The sequence below is a fragment of the Microcaecilia unicolor genome, unplaced genomic scaffold (assembly GCF_901765095.1).
Source record: "Microcaecilia unicolor unplaced genomic scaffold, aMicUni1.1, whole genome shotgun sequence".
Lineage (NCBI taxonomy): Eukaryota > Metazoa > Chordata > Amphibia > Gymnophiona > Siphonopidae > Microcaecilia > Microcaecilia unicolor.
In genome coordinates this window covers 125,299-145,858 of record NW_021963191.1, presented here as the reverse complement: position 1 = coordinate 145,858, position 20,560 = coordinate 125,299, and the positions used below count along the sequence as shown (strand labels likewise).

At 45.8% G+C, this 20,560-nt stretch overlaps 1 protein-coding gene across 1 annotated transcript in view; it reads right to left on the bottom strand.

Moving 5' to 3' along the window:
* Positions 1-3,020: 3,020 nt before the first annotated feature.
* LOC115459059 (intraflagellar transport protein 81 homolog) overlaps positions 3,021-20,560 on the bottom strand; it is a gene marked incomplete at its 3' end in the record, with an annotated part of 67,292 nt that continues 49,752 nt past the window's right edge. Inside the window, exons 5-8 of the mRNA XM_030188923.1 lie at positions 10,682-10,771; positions 9,940-10,005; positions 9,509-9,619; positions 3,021-3,105 (exon numbers count right to left, since the gene is read on the bottom strand). Of these exons, the coding sequence (XP_030044783.1) occupies positions 3,021-3,105; positions 9,509-9,619; positions 9,940-10,005; positions 10,682-10,771 (352 nt within the window). The remainder of the gene's footprint in view (positions 3,106-9,508; positions 9,620-9,939; positions 10,006-10,681; positions 10,772-20,560) is intronic.

The following is a 20,560-nucleotide window of genomic DNA, read 5'->3' as shown; positions in this document are numbered from 1 at the left end:
TTCCATGTCAGAAAACATTTTTACAAAATAGCCTCTTGTTTTTCCATATATTGCCCCATTCTCCTATGTACTTAAAACCTTTTGGCACCAGGTTTTGAGCCATCTAAGTTCCCTGTATTTTGTAGTCTTTCCTCACCCTTTCCATAGGCAGGCAGGCAGAATTTCAGAAAAAAAGATACAGTCCTTACCAAGGACCTCAACCCTTCCCCCAGGTTCTGGAAAGCTCTCTGTACTACAGGTATGTTATCCCTGGCCAGGTCATTTATTCCCATATGTATTACAACTTCAACCTAAGAATCTTTACTCTTTTCTCTAATGACACTCAATATTTGGTTTGTATTTCTTCTAGCTAAGGAGCCTGGAAGGCACAGTACTTTGTTGGGGCCTGTGAAGTCCACTTCCAAAGTAATGCCTCAGATAATGGAGTCCCTAGCAGCAAGACCTTTCAGTTTTAAGATGTTTTGTCTATGTAGTAGGAATTTGATTTCCTTTGAATTACTGTCTTGGACTCTAGCTTCACTTCACTTCTGGTTTCTTGAGTATTATAAGATTCTAGTGCTGCAAATGAATTTTGTAGGAGAATCTCTTGGTAGGGTGGCTGCAATCTACCAGATCCTACTGTAGCCCATTTAGATATAGAATGTTTTATTCACTGCGATCGAGGGGGTAAATTGGTCAGATGGTGTGTAGTCCTGGAAGCTGCTTTAATTAGTCAGTTCATGTTTCAGTTTGTTAAGCTCCCCTTGTATAGCAGAGATTTGTAGACATAGTAACATAGTAGATGACGGCAGAAAAAGACCTGCATGGTCCATCCAGTCTGCCCAAGACAAACTCATATGTGTATACCTTACCTTGAATTTGTACCTGTCCTTTTCAGGGCACAGACCATATAAGTCTGCCCAGCAGTATTTCCCGCCTCCCAACCACCAGTCCCGCCTCCCATCACCGGCTCTGGTACAGACCGTATAAGTCTGCCCTCCCCTATCCTCGCCTCCCAACCACCACCCCCCTCTTCCCCCCAACTGCTCCGCCACCCAATTTCAGCTAAGCTTCTGAGGATCCATTCCTTCTGCACAGGATTCCTCTATGCATATCCCACGCATGTTTGAACTCCGTTACCGTTTTCATCTCCACCACCTCCCGCGGGAGGGCATTCCAAGCGTCCACCACCCTCTCCGTGAAAAAATACTTCCTGATATCTTTCCTGAGTCTGCTCCCCTTCAATCTCATTTCATGTCCTCTCGTTCTACCGCCTTCCCATCTCCGGAAAAGATTCGTTTGCGGATTAATACCTTTCAAATATTTGAACGTCTGTATCATATCACCCCTGTTCCTCCTTTCCTCCAGGGTGTACATGTTCAGGTCAGAAAGCCTCTCTTCATACGTCTTGGAACGTAAATCCCATACCATCCTCATAGCTTTTCTTTGCACCGCTTCCATTTTTTTAACATCCTTCGCAAGATACGGCCTCCAAAACTGAACACAATACTCCAGGTGGGGCCTCACCAACGTCTTATACAGGGGCATTAAAACCACAGATGTGGCAAGCTCTAAGATTCCACATAAGTACATAAGTACATAAGTAGTGCCATACTGGGAAAGACCAAAGGTCCATCTAGCCCAGCATCCTGTCACCGACAGTGGCCAATCCAGGTCAAGGGCACCTGGCACGCTCCCCAAACGTAAAAACATTCCAGACAAGTTATACCTAAAAATGCGGAATTTTTCCAAGTCCATTTAATAGCGGTCTATGGACTTGTCCTTTAGGAATCTATCTAACCCCTTTTTAAACTCCGTCAAGCTAACCGCCTGTACCACGTTCTCCGGCAACAAATTCCAGAGTCTAATTACACGTTGGGTGAAGAAAAATTTTCTCCGATTCGTTTTAAATTTACCACACTGTAGCTTCAACTCATGCCCTCTAGTCCTAGTATTTTTGGATAGCGTGAACAGTCGCTTCACATCCACCCGATCCATTCCACTCATTATTTTATACACTTCTATCATATCTCCCCTCAGCCGTCTCTTCTCCAAGCTGAAAAGCCCTAGCCTTCTCAGCCTCTCTTCATAGGAAAGTCGTCCCATCCCCACTATCATTTTCGTCGCCCTTCGCTGTACCTTTTCCAATTCTACTATATCTTTTTTGAGATACGGAGACCAGTACTGAACACAATACTCCAGGTGCGGTCGCACCATGGAGCGATACAACGGCATTATAACATCCGCACACCTGGACTCCATACCCTTCCTAATAACACCCAACATTCTATTCGCTTTCCTAGCCGCAGCAGCACACTGAGCAGAAGGTTTCAGCGTATCATCGACGACGACACCCAGATCCCTTTCTTGATCCGTAACTCCTAACACGGAACCTTGCAAGACGTAGCTATAATTCGGGTTCCTCTTACCCACATGCATCACTTTGCACTTGTCAACATTGAACTTCATCTGCCACTTGCACGCCCATTCTCCCAGTCTCGCAAGGTCCTCCTTAGGTTGAAGGAACCACCGCTATTTCACCGAATGAAACTCAAGTTGCCTGGATGGAATGAGGTCATAATCTCCACCCGCTGGCCAATGGACACACAACCCACAGGTTCCTGGATGGTATTATGCAGATGCCAAAAAAACATTTTCATTTTAATACATTAAGGCTTTACAAAAGCAGAAAAACAATTAGTTGAAAAGACAGCTTAGCTTACTTTGCCAAGAGTTTATAAAACCATGGAAATGAATACCTACGCATCATATCCGCACATGTTCAACTTTTCAACAAATCAGTATTTATAATCTTGCTTTTAAGATACAGGACCTGATTTGTCAAAGGTTTCTGTAAAAACATAAAAAAGGAAAGACCCTAGCTAATCACAAGTTTAGACTAAATTATCTGATCTTAAACTATTGATGTTTTTTCAGATGGATCATAAAACTGACAGTTTTCACTTTCCTATGCAATAACTTCCAACCCTTTTGCCATGTAACATGTTAGAAGTCACTCATTACCATTGATTTGCACTCACTTTCAGGCTTTGCATCTACTGCTGCATGACGAATATCCTTCAGCTGCTGCTGTGCTCTCTGCAACCTCTGCTCTGCATGAAACAGCTGAGAAACAGTATTAACAAGTCCATTTTTACCAGTCTATTTTTAACCAGGTTAGGAGGTATAATGGCCTAGGATTAACCTTGTGTACACTGGGGGAGCGGTCATGGGTCGGGGGGGGGGGAGGATAAACAGAAAAGCATAGAAAGAACAGATTTAATCATCAATACTGGGTGAAAAATACATTTACGTAAGATATAAATGGGTAGATATTCAAAATGATTTAAGCAGCCAGGAGAGGCTCCTGCCTACTTAAATCTCATTGGCCAGCTCCCCATTGATATCCAGCGGCACCTACCTGGATAGTGACGCAGTGTATCAGTTGTGACTGCTGCAGCACTATCCAGTTCATGCCAGGGAGGTCCCACTATTCAGAACTGGTACCACAATAGTTATCTGAGCAAGTAGAACTGTATATATCGTCAGTGCCCAGATGTTCAGTATCCAGATAAGGGCCAGCACTGAATATCCAGACACAAAACCGCTCATGGCAGTCAACATTCACAAAATCTCTGTCTACCATGGATTGAATATCTACTACTACTACTACTACTTAACATTTCTAGAGCGCTACTAGGGTTACGCAGCGCTGTACAATTTAACAAAGAGAGACAGTCCCTGCTCAAAGAGCTTACAATCTAATAGACAAGTGAACGGTCGGTCCGATCGGGGCAATCAAATTGGGGCAGTCTGGATTCACTGAACGGTAAGGGTTAGGTGCCGAACGCAGCATTGAAGAGGTGGGCTTTAAGCAAAGACTTGAAGATGGGCAGGGAGGGGGCTTGGCGTAAGGGTTCAGGAAGGTTGTTCCAAGCATAGGGTGAGGCGAGGCAGAATGAGCGGAGCCTGGAGTTGGCGGTGGTGGAGAAGGGTACTGAGAGGAGGGATTTATCCTGTGAACGGAGGTTACGGGCGGGAACGTAAGGGGAGATGAGGGTAGAGAGGTAGTGAGGGGCAGCAGACTGAGTGCATTTGTAGGTAAGAAGGAGAAGCTTGAATTGAATGCGGTATCTGATCGGAAGCCAGTGAAGTGACCTGAGGAGAGGGGTGATATGAGTATATCGGTTCTGGCGGAATATGAGACGTGCAGCAGAGTTCTGAACAGACTGAAGGGGGGATAGATGGCTAAGTGGGAGGCCGGTGAGGAGTAAGTTGCAGTAGTCCAGGCGAGAGGTAATGAGAGCGTGGACGAGAGTTCGGGTGGTGTGTTCAGAGAGGAAAGGGCGAATTTTGCTGATGTTAAAGAGGAAGAAGCGACAGGTCTTGGCTATCTGCTGGATATGCGCAGAGAAGGAAAGAGAGGAGTCAAAGATGACTCCGAGGTTGCGGGCAGATGAGACGGGGAGGATGAGGGTGTTATCAACTGAGATAGAAAGTGGAGGAAGAGGAGAAGTGGGTTTTGGTGGAAAGACGATAAGCTCGGTCTTGGACATGTTCAGTTTCAGGTGGCGGTTGGACATCCAGGCAGCAATGTCGGATAAGCAGGCCGATACCTTTGCCTGGGTCTCCGCGGTGATGTCTGGTGTGGAGAGATACAGTTGGGTGTCATCAGCATAGAGATGATACTGGAAACCATGAGATGAGATCAGGGAGCCCAGGGAAGAGGTGTAGATTGAGAAGAGAAGGGGTCCAAGGACCGATCCCTGGGGAACACCAACAGATAAGGGGATGGGGGTGGAGGAAGATCCATGAGAGTGAACTTTGAAGGTGCGGTGGGAGAGATAGGAGGAGAACCAGGAGAGGACAGAGCCCTGGAACCCAAATGAGGACAGTGTGGCAAGAAGTAAGTCATGATTGACAGTGTCAAAAGCAGCGGATAGATCCAGGAGGATGAGGATGGAGTAGTGGCCTCTGGATTTGGCAAGGAACAGGTCATTACAGACTTTAGAAAGTGCTGTTTCTGTCGAGTGAAGAGGGCGAAAACCGGATTGAAGCGGATCAAGGATGGCATGAGAGGAGAGAAAATCAAGGCAGCGGCTGTGGACTGCGCGCTCAAGTGTCTTGGAGAGGAAGGGTAGGAGGGAGATGGGGCGGTAGTTGGAGGGACAGGTAGGGTCTAGTGATGGTTTTTTGAGGAGTGGCGTGACTACAGCATGCTTGAAGGTGTCGGGGACAGTTGCAGTGGAGAGAGAGAGGTTGAGGATATGACAGATGGAGGGGGTGATAGTAGGAGAGATGGTGTTAAGTAAGTTGGTGGGGATGGGATCAGAGGAACAAGTGGTGCATTTTGAGGAGGAAAGAAGGCGGGCGGTTTCCTCCTCGGAGATATCAGGAAAGGAGGAGAAAGAGGTCTGGGTTGGTTGGTTGAGGGAGAGGGTTGAAGGGTGAAGAGGAGGAGGTGGCTTGGTAGTGAACTCAAGGTTGATCTTTTGCACCTTGTCGCGGAAGTAGTCAGCCAGTGATTGAGGAGAGAGTGACGGGGGGGTGGGAGCGGAGGGCACTTTGAGGAGGGAGTTAAGGGTGGCGAAGAGACGACGAGGGTTAGAGCTGAGAGAATTAGTCAATTGGGTGTAATAGTCCTGTTTGGCAAGGAATAGTGAGGACTGGAAGGAGGATAGCATGAATTTGTAGTGAAGGAAATCTGAATGGGTGCGAGATTTCCTCCAGAGGCGTTCAGCAGATCGGGCGCAGGAGCGAAGGTAACGGATGCAAGGGGTCAGCCAGGGCTGGGGATTAGTACGCCTTGTGGGACGGGAGGTGGATGGTGCAAGGGTGTCCAGAGCAGAGGAGAGAGTGGCATTGTAAGCGGAGACAGCCTCGTCAACAGACTCGGAGGACATGATGGAGGGGAGGAGATTAGAAATACTAGATGATAAGGTGGGAGGGTCAATAATCTGGAGATTCCTGGAAGTAGTGGTTAATGTTGGGCGGGGCTGAGGGGGAGGGTGAAGAAGTGTGAAGGTGATCAGGTGATGATCAGAGACAGGAAGAGCTGAGGTGTGGAAATTGGAGGGTGAGCCGGAAGAGGAGAGGACGAGGTCAAGGCAATGGCCATCACGGTGAGTAGGGGTGGTGGAACAAAGCTGGAGGTTGAAGGATGATGTTAGAGTGAGGAACTGAGAAGCGTGAGAGTTGGACAGGTCATCAACGTGTATGTTGAAGTCTCCGAGAATGAGGGATGGAGATGAGGGTTCAAGAAAAACAGAAAGCCAGGCATCGAAGTCGGTGAGGAAGGAAGGGAGGGATTTATCAGGGGGGCGGTAAATGACTGCCACTCTGAGTGGCAACGGGTAGAATAGACGGATGGAGTGGACTTCAAAGGATGAGAAGCAGTGAGACTGTGGTAGGAGGAGGGGTTGGAAGCTACAGGAGGGCGAGAGTAGTAACCCGACGCCTCCTCCACGGCCAACTAGGCGGGGAGTATGGGAGAAGAGATAGCCTCCATGGCATAGAGCCGCAACTGAGGCAGAGTCGTCAGGGGAGAGCCAGGTTTCAGTTAGGGCAAGCAGGTGAAGGGAATGAGAGATGAAGAGATCGTGGGTGAAGGGAAGTTTGTTGCAGACCGAGTGGGCATTCCACAGTGCACATGAGAAGGGGAGGGAAGAGGGGGGGAGGAGGGGAATAGATATGAGATTGGAGACATCCCGGAAACGTTTGCATGGATAGGACGAAGACAGGTGTGGGGGACCTGGATTGGGATTGATGTCTCCTGCGGATAGCAGGAGGAGGAGCAAGAGAGTGCGGAGGAGGGTGGGGGAGGTAGGGCGACGAAGGCGACGAAGACGGGATGCGCTTAGGAGGAATGGGGATGGGTTAATGGCAGGAAGGAAGTGTTGAAGGTTGAGAGCTAGGAAGGAGGAGGGGGACAGGAGAGATGGTGAGGTGGTGAGGGACGGGGGTGAGTAGGGTATTGCAGTAGTGAGCAAGATGGGAGAGGACATGGGTGGGCAGTGAGTTCCAGTGGTAGACAGCGGTAGGGGGAGGGGAAAAAGATTAGGAAGGGACAGGGCAAGGAAGAGAATGTGTAAAGGGGCCATAAGTAGTAACTGAGGTGTTATGGGTATATATGTAGTGACTGAGGTGTTAAGCGATAGATAGAACGGCAGAGCTGGATTAGAGGCTTAAAACTGGAATGGTAGGCAGCAGGCAGGTAGGCACTGCCCAGTAAGAACAAGTCACACCCACTATGTTTGAAAAATGTGGGAGGAAAGGAGGTGAAGAGCCTGAACACAGAGACAGAGCAGTTATCTGCAGGCAGATTAGGTTGCTTGGGAGGGTATATAAGAACTATCACCCTAGGGGTGGGTGGGTAGAGGGGTGGGTGGGAGGGATCTAAGTCTAAAATGTACAGACAGAGCTGCAGCACAGCCAGTTAATCTGTAAAAAAGATGGATTTCTCAAGAAAAACTGGTATAGAAGGCTGCCCCTCTAACAGAGAATCAGGTCACACCCACTAAGTTTGAATTTGTGGGGGAGATTCAGAGACAGAGCTGCTAAGTCTAAAATGTACAGACAGAGCTGCAGCACAGCCAGTTAATCTGTAAAAAGATGGATTTCTCAAGAAAAACTGGTATAGAAGGCTGCCCCTCTAACAGAGAATCAGGTCACACCCACTAAGTTTGAATTTGTGGGGGAGATTCAGAGACAGAGCTGCTAAGTCTAAAATGTACAGACAGAGCTGCAGCACAGCCAGTTAATCTGTAAAAAAGATGGATTTCTCAAGAAAAACTGGTATAGAAGGCTGCCCCTCTAACAGAGAATCAGGTCACACCCACTAAGTTTGAATTTGTGGGGGAGATTCAGAGACAGAGCTGCTAAGTCTAAAATGTACAGACAGAGCTGCAGCACAGCCAGTTAATCTGTAAAAAAGATGGATTTCTCAAGAAAAACTGGTATAGAAGGCTGCCCCTCTAACAGAGAATCAGGTCACACCCACTAAGTTTGAATTTGGGGGGGAGATTCAGAGACAGAGCTGCTAAGTCTAAAATGTACAGACAGAGCTGCAGCACAGCCAGTTAATCTGTAAAAAAGATGGATTTCTCAAGAAAAACTGGTATAGAAGGCTGCCCCTCTAACAGAGAATCAGGTCACACCCACTAAGTTTGAATTTGTGGGGGAGATTCAGAGACAGAGCTGCTAAGTCTAAAATGTACAGACAGAGCTGCAGCACAGCCAGTTAATCTGTAAAAAAGATGGATTTCTCAAGAAAAACTGGTATAGAAGGCTGCCCCTCTAACAGAGAATCAGGTCACACCCACTAAGTTTGAATTTGTGGGGGAGATTCAGAGACAGAGCTGCTAAGTCTAAAATGTACAGACAGAGCTGCAGCACAGCCAGTTAATCTGTAAAAAAGATGGATTTCTCAAGAAAAACTGGTATAGAAGGCTGCCCCTCTAACAGAGAATCAGGTCACACCCACTAAGTTTGAATTTGTGGGGGAGATTCAGAGACAGAGCTGCTAAGTCTAAAATGTACAGACAGAGCTGCAGCACAGCCAGTTAATCTGTAAAAAGATGGATTTCTCAAGAAAAACTGGTATAGAAGGCTGCCCCTCTAACAGAGAATCAGGTCACACCCACTAAGTTTGAATTTGTGGGGGAGATTCAGAGACAGAGCTGCTAAGTCTAAAATGTACAGACAGAGCTGCAGCACAGCCAGTTAATCTGTAAAAAAGATGGATTTCTCAAGAAAAACTGGTATAGAAGGCTGCCCCTCTAACAGAGAATCAGGTCACACCCACTAAGTTTGAATTTGTGGGGGAGATTCAGAGACAGAGCTGCTAAGTCTAAAATGTACAGACAGAGCTGCAGCACAGCCAGTTAATCTGTAAAAAAGATGGATTTCTCAAGAAAAACTGGTATAGAAGGCTGCCCCTCTAACAGAGAATCAGGTCACACCCACTAAGTTTGAATTTGTGGGGGAGATTCAGAGACAGAGCTGCTAAGTCTAAAATGTACAGACAGAGCTGCAGCACAGCCAGTTAATCTGTAAAAAGATGGATTTCTCAAGAAAAACTGGTATAGAAGGCTGCCCCTCTAACAGAGAATCAGGTCACACCCACTAAGTTTGAATTTGTGGGGGAGATTCAGAGACAGAGCTGCTAAGTCTAAAATGTACAGACAGAGCTGCAGCACAGCCAGTTAATCTGTAAAAAATATCACCTGGATAGTTTTTAAAGAAATCAAAATTGACTACTGAGCCCATTCACCTCAATCCGATCTTACAGTGCAAAAACAAAATATCCAAACTCTGAAAAATATGAACCTTTATTTCAGTCTCCCCATATTTTCTATTCTCCAAATTATTCCCCCAGCCTCATTTCCAACTCAGATAACACCAAAATGAACTGAATGCTCTACACATCTTCACAGTCCAAAATCTCTTCCCACTTTTGCTATTAATGTCACTGCTTCAGGCTTCCCTCACCATAGAAACTAGTAAAAATGAGAGACTGTGCTTTCAGTACCTGATTTTTCTGCTCCTGTTTCTGCTGTGCTATATATTCCTCTCGCTCTTTTTCTACCCGGAGCTGTCTTGCCATTTCCAGCATTCGTTGATAGTTCTGCACTGTCTCCACCTACAGCAAATGAGTAAGAAGTGCATGCCTGTGTGCTTCAGGTTTGGAAGAAATAAATTGGCAGGAACATGTGTCACAGAAGCCCACAACATTTCCTTTTCACATATACAACAACTAGATGATGACAGCAAGACACTAGACTTAAGGTCCTTAAAAGTTTGGGCTTCTTGCCCAGGGAGATTCCCAACCTATCAATTAGTTATTTGATTCCTTTCTTGAATATGCAACATGGTCATTTTAATCCTTGTTTGCATTCCTAGCCTGGAGTTGCAGCCAAGGATTATGACATCGACATTTCACAGTGTTACTTCTCTCATTACCCTTTTCCTAAGACGCTCTACTCTCTTTAGAAGTTGATCCTTCTCTTCTTCCATCGCACTGATATCCTAAAAAGCACAGAAACACAATGGCAACTTGATGAAATACGGGTTCATCAACGTTTAGGAGATGTTTACAAATTCCATCAGACTGGATGAATCATAGTACTATGGACTAAAATACATTTAACATCACTATGCCGCCATTAAGCTAACTTTAACTGGGCAGTAAAAGTTGTTTAAGATTGATTCTCTTTCTCCTTTCACTTTGATAACTCTTATATTAGTCTAATTTTGACTTCTTAGTATTGTTGTATAAGTGCAAGCTCTATGCACTATTTCACAAGAACTTGCTTTATACAAAAGCAGCAGTTTGTTGAACTACATCTCAATTTTTTAAATGATACGTTGGTATTTTTGAACATGAATCTTTCTTTTTTCCTTTCTACTTGATCCTGATACCTTCATCACTTTCTTCTCATTCTCAGACTTATGTAAAGGTACAACCAGGAAGTAATTTTTATTTAAGAGAAAATGTTAGCTTAACTTATGCATAAACCATTAGAACTGTGAAAGCTAAAAATCTCTCAATAGCCAACTTTATAAAAGCTCTGATTTAAGTTTGGGAACTGCTAAGGACAAAGCAAAATAAAATAAAATCAGAAGAGACCTAGATATATTTCAAACCTAAAACATACAGTTATATGCACCATAAGCTTTAAAAATTAGAGGGGGGTTGTTTTACCCTTCTTATTTCTGCAGTGGAGAAACCAGACATTTTGAGTTGCTCACATTCCTTGTGTAAATTTTTAAAGCCTTCCATTAATTCTTCATACTGCAAAAGCCAAGTGGAAAAACTGCTTAGGAAAGCAAAACATCACAACATTTCTAGATTTATTTAGGGAATCAAACATCAATACAGCAATGTAATAAAACATTTCACCAAAGCAAAAAAATAAAGTGATTTTTATTGTGATGCATTTACATTCCAGACTGTTATGCAAGAGTGCTAATATCATCAGTATTTCCATTTAATCAAGAAACCAAATCTGCAATTTAATTATCTTAATAGATCATCATCATCAATCTCATCTTCTCAAACATATTAAAAATTTAGAATAGCCACTTTTTATTTTTGGATTTGCATGCCAATGTGTCAATGCCATTTCCTTAGTGTCCATACTAGACCAGTCAAGAATCTTTAAATTTTGACTGCAAAAATTGTCTCCTTCTCAGTCGGGAAGCTTTAGACACATCAGGAAACAGTTACCTTCTGACCACAATATAGCAAGTCTTCCTTAGAAAAGTAGGGGGCCCTTTTACAAAGGTGCAGGAGGGTTAACGCGTGGGTAGTGCATGCCACATCAGCAATACCGCCAGGGTAGCGCATGTGCCTGGCGGTAATTCCGAGTTTAGCATGTGCCAAATCCCATGGTAGAAATTATTTTTCTATTTTCTACCGCAGGCGATGTTCCTGGCAGTAAACGAGCACACCCATTTCCCTGCCCATTAAAAAATGGCCTTTTCCCAAGCTGCGTAAAAGTGGCCCAGCATGCGCCCAAAAGACACACCCACACTACTGCAGGCCACGTTTTACCATGGCTTTGTAAAAGAACCCCTATCTTTTTAAAACTAACAGTTTGTCATTTTCAGTCATTGTAACAAGCAATGTTGCCCTTGAAGAAATAACATCCTGAGGAGTTTCAAGAAATTAGGTCAAATTAGCAGTTGTAGGATCAACATTAATTTGTACCTCTTCAGTAGGAACATTGTTTAAACCAGATATATAATACAGCTTTGATAATAATATATTATCCACATTGGATAATTGCAAAATTTGTTTATGTTAATTCCTGAACAAAATCTCCGATAACAAAAGATCATTTTTTGGAAAATTCAACAATCTAAGGTTTTCGCTGGAGAATTCTCCAAATATCCACAAGACTATGAAGGATTAAATTATCCTTAACTCTTGTGGCTCTTAAAGATCGCATTGAAGAAAACTGAGAAATAAAACCATCACATGTTTCTTCAATCTTTTAAAGTCTACCATCCATCTCTCCCATTTTCTCAGCCATTCCATGTGAAAACTTATCTGGTCAGTCATGTCCTTCAGTGAAGCCCAAATATTTTTAAACGTAATCTCAGCAGGAGCTGTGGGCATATTCAAAGCTGGGGCTGAATCCACAGACATATTACTATAGGTAAAAAGGTTTTAACAGGAGCAGTTTCCAAAGATTTTAAAGGTAATAATAAATCATTTGATCCTCCAGGAGCTGGGGGAGGAACCCTCTCGATGGGGCTAAAAGGAGAAATTAGACCTTACCTGCTAATTTGCTTTCCTTTAGTCCCTCTGGACCGGCCCAGAATGTGACAGATGGGTTGTGCACGCCTTCCAGCAGGTGGAGACTGAGAAAAAAAACTGTGACTAGAGAGAGCCCTTGGCAACAAGAGAGATCCAGTAACAAAGTACCAAAGCAGAAGGATGTAAAACAATAAGTAAACAGTATGTGCATACGAAAGTCTGAGCAGCCACCGGCACACTGCCAACACAGGGTGTGTGCCACCAACAATAATGTGACCAATGACATGCCCCTGCTTATCATGCACAAAAGGTTACATACTGAACCACAGAATTTGTGTTTTCTTTTTTCTGTTTTTAACAATGAAAACAGAAACCAGCAACACAGCTCCAAAGACAACATCACTTAACTCTTGAAGACACATAATACCTAAAGGGAGGGATCCGGGCCAGTCCGGAGGGACTAAAGGAAAGCAAATTAGCAGGTAAGGTCTAATTTCTACTTCCTTTGCGTCCCTCCGGACCGGCCCAGAACGTGACTGATGGGAAGTAACAAAGCAGTAAGATTATGTGAAGGACCCTAACAACCCCGCCATCAAAACATGTGCCCCGAAAACAACTTGCTGATGACTCAAGAGGTCCAATCAATAATGCTTAGAAAAGGAATGCAAAGAAGACCAAGTCGCCATCATACAAATGTCCTCCGGAGGCACCAGACAATGCTCTGCCCAAGAAGTAGCCTGACCTCTGGTAGAGTGAGCCTTAACTCCTTCCAGAACAGCTTTCCCAGAAAGAAGGTAAGCTGATGCAATAATTTCCTTAAGCCAATGAGAAATAGTGGGCTTAAAAGCCATAAGCCCTTTGCATGAACCTCCGGTCAGACTGACAAATGTCCTCCGTAGACTTGACATAATACTTCAGAACTCTTTTGACATCCAAAAGCTTCAAGAGACGCTGCTCCTCAAACCGGAGAAAGAACTTAGAACACCACCAGTTGAGATGAATGAAAACAAGTCAAAACCTTGTGCAGAAAAGAAGGAACTGGTCTTAAAACCACTCGATCCGAGCTGAATTCCAAAAACGGAGACCTACACGAAAGAGCCTGCAACTCCGAAACTCTACTAGCTGAGGCAATAGCCACTAAAAACAATGCCTTCAGGGTTAAGTCCTTCAAAGTACAAGAAGATAAAGGCTCAAATGGAGGCTTGGTAAGAACCGAGAGTACCAAATTAACATCCCAGCGGGGAAAAGAACAGCGAGACGGAGGACGCAGGAGGCTAACCCCTCTTTCAAAACGGAACACATCCAGGTGGCTAGCCAGCGATCTTCCTTGAACACGACCTCGAAAACACGACAAAGCTGCAATGTGCACTTCAAGAGAAGCCAAAACAAGGCCTTTGTCAAAACCACGCTGCAGAAAATCCAAAATCTGCAAGACGGAAACAGGAAAGGGAGCTATCGCGAGCTCCTCACACCAGGCCTCAAAAATCCTCCAGGTCTGAACATAATTCAAAGAGGTTAGAACACCAATGAGAGCGAAACATAGTAGCAATTATGTTAGCGGAGTATCTTCTTGTCAGTCTCACCCGCTCAAGAGCCAGGCCGTAAGACAGAATCGACCCAGATCTGGATGAAACACCGGGCCCTGAACCAAAAGATCGTGCTTGACCTGGAGTTTGAAAAGAAGCTTAAGATCGGCGTACCACGGTCTGCGAGGCCAATCCGGTGCCACCAAGATCAGACGGCCCCTTTGCATCTCGACTCTCTGAAGTAGACGCCCTACCAATGGCCAGGGAGGAAAGGCATAAAGAAGACTGGTCGGCCAGGGAGCAAACATCCATCTTGGGGAACCCCCAACAGTTCACCACCGCTCGATACGCCACACCGCTTACAGTCCACTACCCGGGATCTAGTATGTTTCAACCGAGAAAGTCTGCCTGAACATTTTGAACTCCTGACACATGAGTCACTGACAGTGCCACCAGATGTACCTCCGACCACTGTAACAGCTGTGACGCTTCTTGCTCCAACTGCCGACTCCTCGTTCCTCCTTGCCGAATGATGTAAGCCACCCCGGTGGCATTTTCTGACATCACGCGGACTGCCTCGCCCCTCAACAGATGGACAAAGGTCTGGATTGCTAGTCTAACTGCCCTAGTCTCAAATAGATTTATTGAGCAAGATCTCTCCTAAGGAGACCACAGGCCTTGAGCATACTGTCCCTGACAGTGAGCTCCCCATCCCTGGAGACTGGCATCAGTTGTAACCACCCTCCAGTTTGGCTGATCCAGAGGCATTCCCTTGGTCATACTGGCATCTCGCAGCCACCAATGCAGGCTGCTCTTCACCTGAACCGGAAGTGACAATTTCTGATGTAGAGAGTCCTTCTGTGATGATCACCGAGAAAGAAACGATCTGTGAAGCGGCCTCATGTGAGCCCTGGCCCAGGGCACTGCCTCAATCGCCGCCATCATGGGACCCAGGACCTGAAGATAATCCTTGGCCGCTGGCCTCGGTGACTGCAATAAGTGACAAATCTGAGACTGCAATTTGAGGACATGAGCCGGCGGAAGAAAAACACAGCCCTGCAACGTGTCAAAACAGATTCCCAGGTACTCCAATGACTGAGATGGCTGCAGATGGATCTTTTGTGCACTGACTACCCAACCTAGGGACTTAAAGAAGTCTACTACTCGAGCTGTCACCTGAACGCTCTCCTGGTAAGACTTTGTTCTGATCAACCAATCGTCTAAATAAGGATGGACTAGAATGCCTTCCATTTTGAGTGCTGCGGCTACTACGACCATGACTTTGGTAAACGTCCGAGGAGCAGTCACAAGCCCAAAGGGAAGAGCCCAAAAATGAAAATGCTGGCTGAGCACCGCAAACCGAAGGAAACGTTAGTGTGCCGGTCAAATAGGGATATGCAAGTAGGTTTCTGTGAGGTCAAGCGACATCAGAAACTATTCGGTCTGCACCGCCACAATGATCGACTGCAAAGTCTCCAAACGAAACGAGGGCACCCTGAGGGTTCGATTGACCGTCTGGAGATCTAAAATTGGCTGAAGGAACCCTCTTGCTTGGGAACCAGAAAGTATATGAAGTAACATCCTAGACGCTGCTCTGCCAAAGGAACTGGACAAATAGCCTGAAGGTCGAGAAGTCTGCATAGAGTGTCCCTGACAGCCCTGGTTTTGAGCAGAGAACGGCAGGGAGACTCCACGAAAGCATCTGACAAAGGACGAGCAAACTCTAAGGCGAACCCCATCGCGAATAACCTCTAGAACCCACTGGTCTGAAGTAATTTGGGCCCACCTCCCATAAAACTGTGTCAACCGAGCTCCTACATGAACCGAAGGCTGGGCCTGCAAACCTTCATTGCTGAGGACGAGAGGAAGACAAGAAAGAATTTCCCATTTCCCGACCGCCTCTACGACCACCCCAAAAGGAGTAGGTCCTCTGAAAAAAAACTTGGATCATTGAAATGGAACTATTTTGCCTGGTCTATACCGAAATCACAGCCCTCCCCCGCAGAAAGAGGCTCCGCACCACCTTCCAGCTGACCGCTGTCCTCAGGAAAATGACCTTCCGGAAACACCTATGTCTCCTCCAAGGACAGTATTTCCGTGTCCAAATCAGAAGAAAAATCCCCTTCTAAATCTCAAAACTGCCTGGGCCGCTTAGCAGCCGCTGCTTGGCCCTGCTGAGACCTCTTCACTGAAGCCTCTCCTGGAGCAGCTTTGTGCAATAAAAAAGCTTAGTGCATTTGTACCACAAAGTCAGGCGGGAAGCCACCTTCACCCGCTGAAGAAACAGGAGTCTTAAGCAGAGCCGGTAGAGTGGCCGGTAAAGCAGGCAGGGATGCAGAGGGGAAAACAAAATGGTGGTGTTTCCTGCCGAAATCGGTGCTGCCAGCGAGGCTGACCCAACTGCGCTTAAAACTGCCGAATCGCCCACCCCCCACCCCCCGCCCGCTAACGGCGCCGACATTTTTACAGCCCCTGCTCCGACGAAGCATCTACTGCGGTGCAAAACTTACAAGCACCACTCGAGCCGACTCCCTGCCGCTGTCAGACTGAACAGCGGCGGAGCTTCTCTGCCATCGCATCTGCCTAAGCCAACTGCAAACCAAAACAGGAGCCAGAAAAAACAACAGTAAACTGTCACAGAGAGAAAACAGAAGATGTCTTGCTCGTTTAAAGAGAAAGTAAAGTGCAGAGAACCAAAATCAAAGCTTGACTTTTTTTTTTTTTTTCTCATGGCTGCCTCTCCCTGCCTCAAAAGCTCTTCCCCTGAAGAGCTTGAGGAAACTGCCTTTCTGTGCTGAGATTTCCTCTTTTTTTTGTTTGCTTTTTTTGTTTTTACTCAAGCACAGCTTAAAAAAATACCAGGGAGGACATGAGGGGGAGGGACCCGGCCACCCAAGTTTGACACCCCCGAGGCGCTAAGAGACCCCCAAGGGCCTCTGCCTCTAAACAACAGGGGGTTTTTTCTTTTGTTTTTTTAATATATCCGGATGCACAGAAGAAATAAATTCACCCAAACCAAGATATTAAAACCAACTAAAAGAATTACAGCAAGAAATAGAAATAATATAAAGAATATAATATAACACAAATATAATATAAAGAATGAGACTAAAAGGCTCACCATCTTCCACCTGCTGGAGACTGAGATGACTGGATCTTTCTCTTGTTGCCAAGGGCTCTTATTGGCGCTCTCTCTAGAGTCACAGTTTTTTTTTCTCAGTCTCCACCTGCTGGAAGGCGTGCACAACCCATCAGTCACATTCTGGGCCAGTCCAGAGGGACGCTAAGGAAGATGCACTTAAGCTTGAAGACTGGAGTGAGGAGTTTAACTAAGGAGTAGTACTCACTGGGACAGAAGTAGAAGCACAGATATGCCTACCCATAGGACAACATACCACAGCCAAAGCAGTTGAAGCTACCTTCCGCCTTAACTTTCCTCTTCACCATTTGATAGGAAAACACAGTTAAACTACCTGACACACCAAAATGACAACAAAGTGGCACAACCCTCTTTGGTCTTGTGGCTGCAGTCGCAGCATAGGAAGGCTCCAGATATCGGCAGCCAGTGATGATGTCACGGTAGGGGGTGTGGCTACCCGCCACTGTTTCATTTTTTCTGATTTTGTTTTCTAGATACAGTGCCTAGTACCACTGCATTTTACATCCACTGCTATTTCCAGCCAGAGGCTATGAGAGATTTGAAAAAAATAGATTATACTTGCAGTTTTTTAATCTCTACCTTGGGGATGTAGTGAGATATACTGCCCATACCTGTTTGAATGCTTAAGGCCTGCATTGTCGAACTAAGGCCTATGAACCAAACCCTGACTAGGACAGAAACCGACTGTCATGGTTGTTACAAGACTTTCTACAGCAATGGATTGACATTCCAAGGTACATCTGTGTTTTCTCTCTCTGGTGTGAAACCTACAGAGTGAGATTTACACTGCCACTGGTATGTGATAATCTTTGCTGTCCATCTCTTGTAAGGCACCAGTAGTACCAGCTCTCATAAGGAAGGCCATCACCAAAACCAGGGGTCTCATATCATCTGCACAGGCATTCCTATGCCCGGCTAATGACAATTACCATCTGGTTAGATCAGTGGTCCTAGTGGACCAAAGCTTTACTATCCACTGTCCACAACGCACACTTTGTGCCAGCAGTCTGTCTGCCCAGCTCATCCAGAGAACTGTTGTACACGAGATACGATATGCACTATTTGAGGGACACTGACTGACAGGAGGAGACTCTATTCAAGGAGTTAAAGAGCTACCCAGGCGGGTAGCCTGTTAAAATGAGAGAGAGACACCTTTCTCTGATGGGTGTTATTTCACGAGCCAACACGTAGGTCTGACAGTGGGTCCTTCAAGCTGATCTGCATCCCATAACCCATCCCACCCCCCTACCCCACTAATGAAGATGGCCGCTGTCTAGTCAGTCACGTAGGCACATGGCTCCCGGGATACTAGTTGGAATTCGATTGGAAACTGGACTTCTTATAACCACCAAACCTTGGCCTGAACCGGGATAAATTGTGTATATTGGCCATCCTCGTTGACCGATCCCAGCCTTGACCTACTGGCCATCCTCGCTGATCGATCCCAGCCTTGACCTACTGGCCTGGCACTACTCCAGCCTATTCACAATACCTGAGCTCTCACCTTACATAACCATCAGTGCTACGATTCCGATGGCCGCGTGGTTTGCTGTGGATAACTAACGGGCGGCAGTAGTGCCAGCAAACTCACTAAACACTGTGGTGGACTGGCCAGTGATGGCCCAACGGTAACTGAGCTTCAGCCACGACACCACCAACACCAACACCAGACTAACACTGCTTTGGCCTACTCACGGCAACCAGTCTCTCCCCTGCATCGCCGGCTGTGCAGTGTTGCCAACGGCCACACAGCACATTGTGGAAATATAACCGGCGACGACCCAGCAACAGCTGGGCTAAAACAGCATTTGTACGTCCACATGGTACGCTATAGAAAACTAACCAGCGGCATCAATACCAACAAACATTTATCTCACCGTGGAAAACTAACTGGCGACAGCCCAACGGCGACAGGGGTTCAAGAACGGCTGCACCATCACCAAACTTACGCTTCTCTGGCCTATTCACGGCAACCAGTCTCCCCCTTTGCATCGCCATCTGCGCAGTGGTGCCAACAGCCACGTGTAGCGCCGTAGAGATCTAACTGGCGGCGGCCCTGTGGTAGCTGGCCAAAAACAGCGGCTACACCAACACCAGAGAACCGGCGTTAGGCGTGAGCAGAAATGATCTCACCTGGCACAGGCATTGGACTCCCAGATTGCTCGTTTACCCCAACCAGAGTCCAGCGAAAAATAAAGAATTGACCAGGGGATCCTTGCCTCCTCAGGCCTAGAGGCCCTGCACTTCTTGCACATAGTTGCTCCACACGGGTGCATTCTGCCCACATGGCAGTACCTCCACAGCCGATAACGCCGAAATGTAAGACCGACGCAGATCCAAGTGAATGATCCATCAGCCGTCTCCATACGACTGATCCCTTAACGTTTGAAGCATACTTCACCATCCTGCTATTAACGGTCTGTCAAGAAGGAGCTCGAGGGGAAGGGAGAACTACACAGGTTTTATCACCTGATCTATTCAATACTGTTGTGCTCAACCTTGCCTCTGCTCCTGTTTATTTTGTTCTTCCCTACTTCTCTCAAGACAAATCTAAAGTATCCTGATTGTATACAATGCAATATATTGAAGTATATTCTTATGTGTATAGTCTGATGCTTTATTATACTGCTAAATGTTTCTATATAATATATATGCTTTAATGTGTATGTTCTGATGTTATATTGCATTGCTGAACACTCATAATTGCTATATATGCTGCTGAATGTTTATATCTTGACACGGTTTCCAGCTCAGGCGATTGTGTAGAATTGATGCTATATATTGCACTATATCTTGACACGATCCCTAGTCTCGTGTCCCTGCTACACTGAATTTATACATTTATTGTGCTTCTTGACAGTTTCATCACTTAATTTATTGTCTCTACTGCCCTCCTCCCTTCCTCTAACTCACTCATCCCCCTTTCAACCATAACATCACACCAACATGTTCCCCCTAAAAATACTCATCATCGATTCATTTACGATCATCCATGCAACACACACCTCCACCCCCTCGGAATTCAATGTTATACCAGTCCTCCATCACCACAAAAAAACAACCAAGCCAAACACGTCCCCACGTACCATCAACAACCAAAGAAACCAACCTCCACACAGACAGACATCGCTTAAAACAGAAACAAACTCAACTAAACCCAAAACATCTATAACAAGACAACTCATCAATATCCACCCTTCAACCCTAACAGAAGATCCACACCTAACCATCTGTGTAGGATAAATCAAGCAAGATCAGCAGTTAACAAAACTGAAATCCTTACAGACTGGATTCAGGCAGACAACCTTGACCTCTTACTCATCACAGAAACCTGGATCCGTGACCCAAAAGACCCCATAGTACTCAATCTATGCCCCCCTGGCTATAAAATCTTAAACTGGACCAGAAAGGAGAAGAGACGTGGGGGCATAGCGCTCATCTACAAATCAAGTTTCTCCGCTGAACCCACTTCTGAAACCACTGCACCACAGCTTGAAATTGCTTCAATCAAACTTAAAAGTCCTGTGTTATGTGACCATCTAACCTGTATCATTTTTTACAGACCTCCCTCTAACTGGAACGACAGCCAATCCACCTTCATGGATTTTATATCAAACGCCTGCCTCAATAATT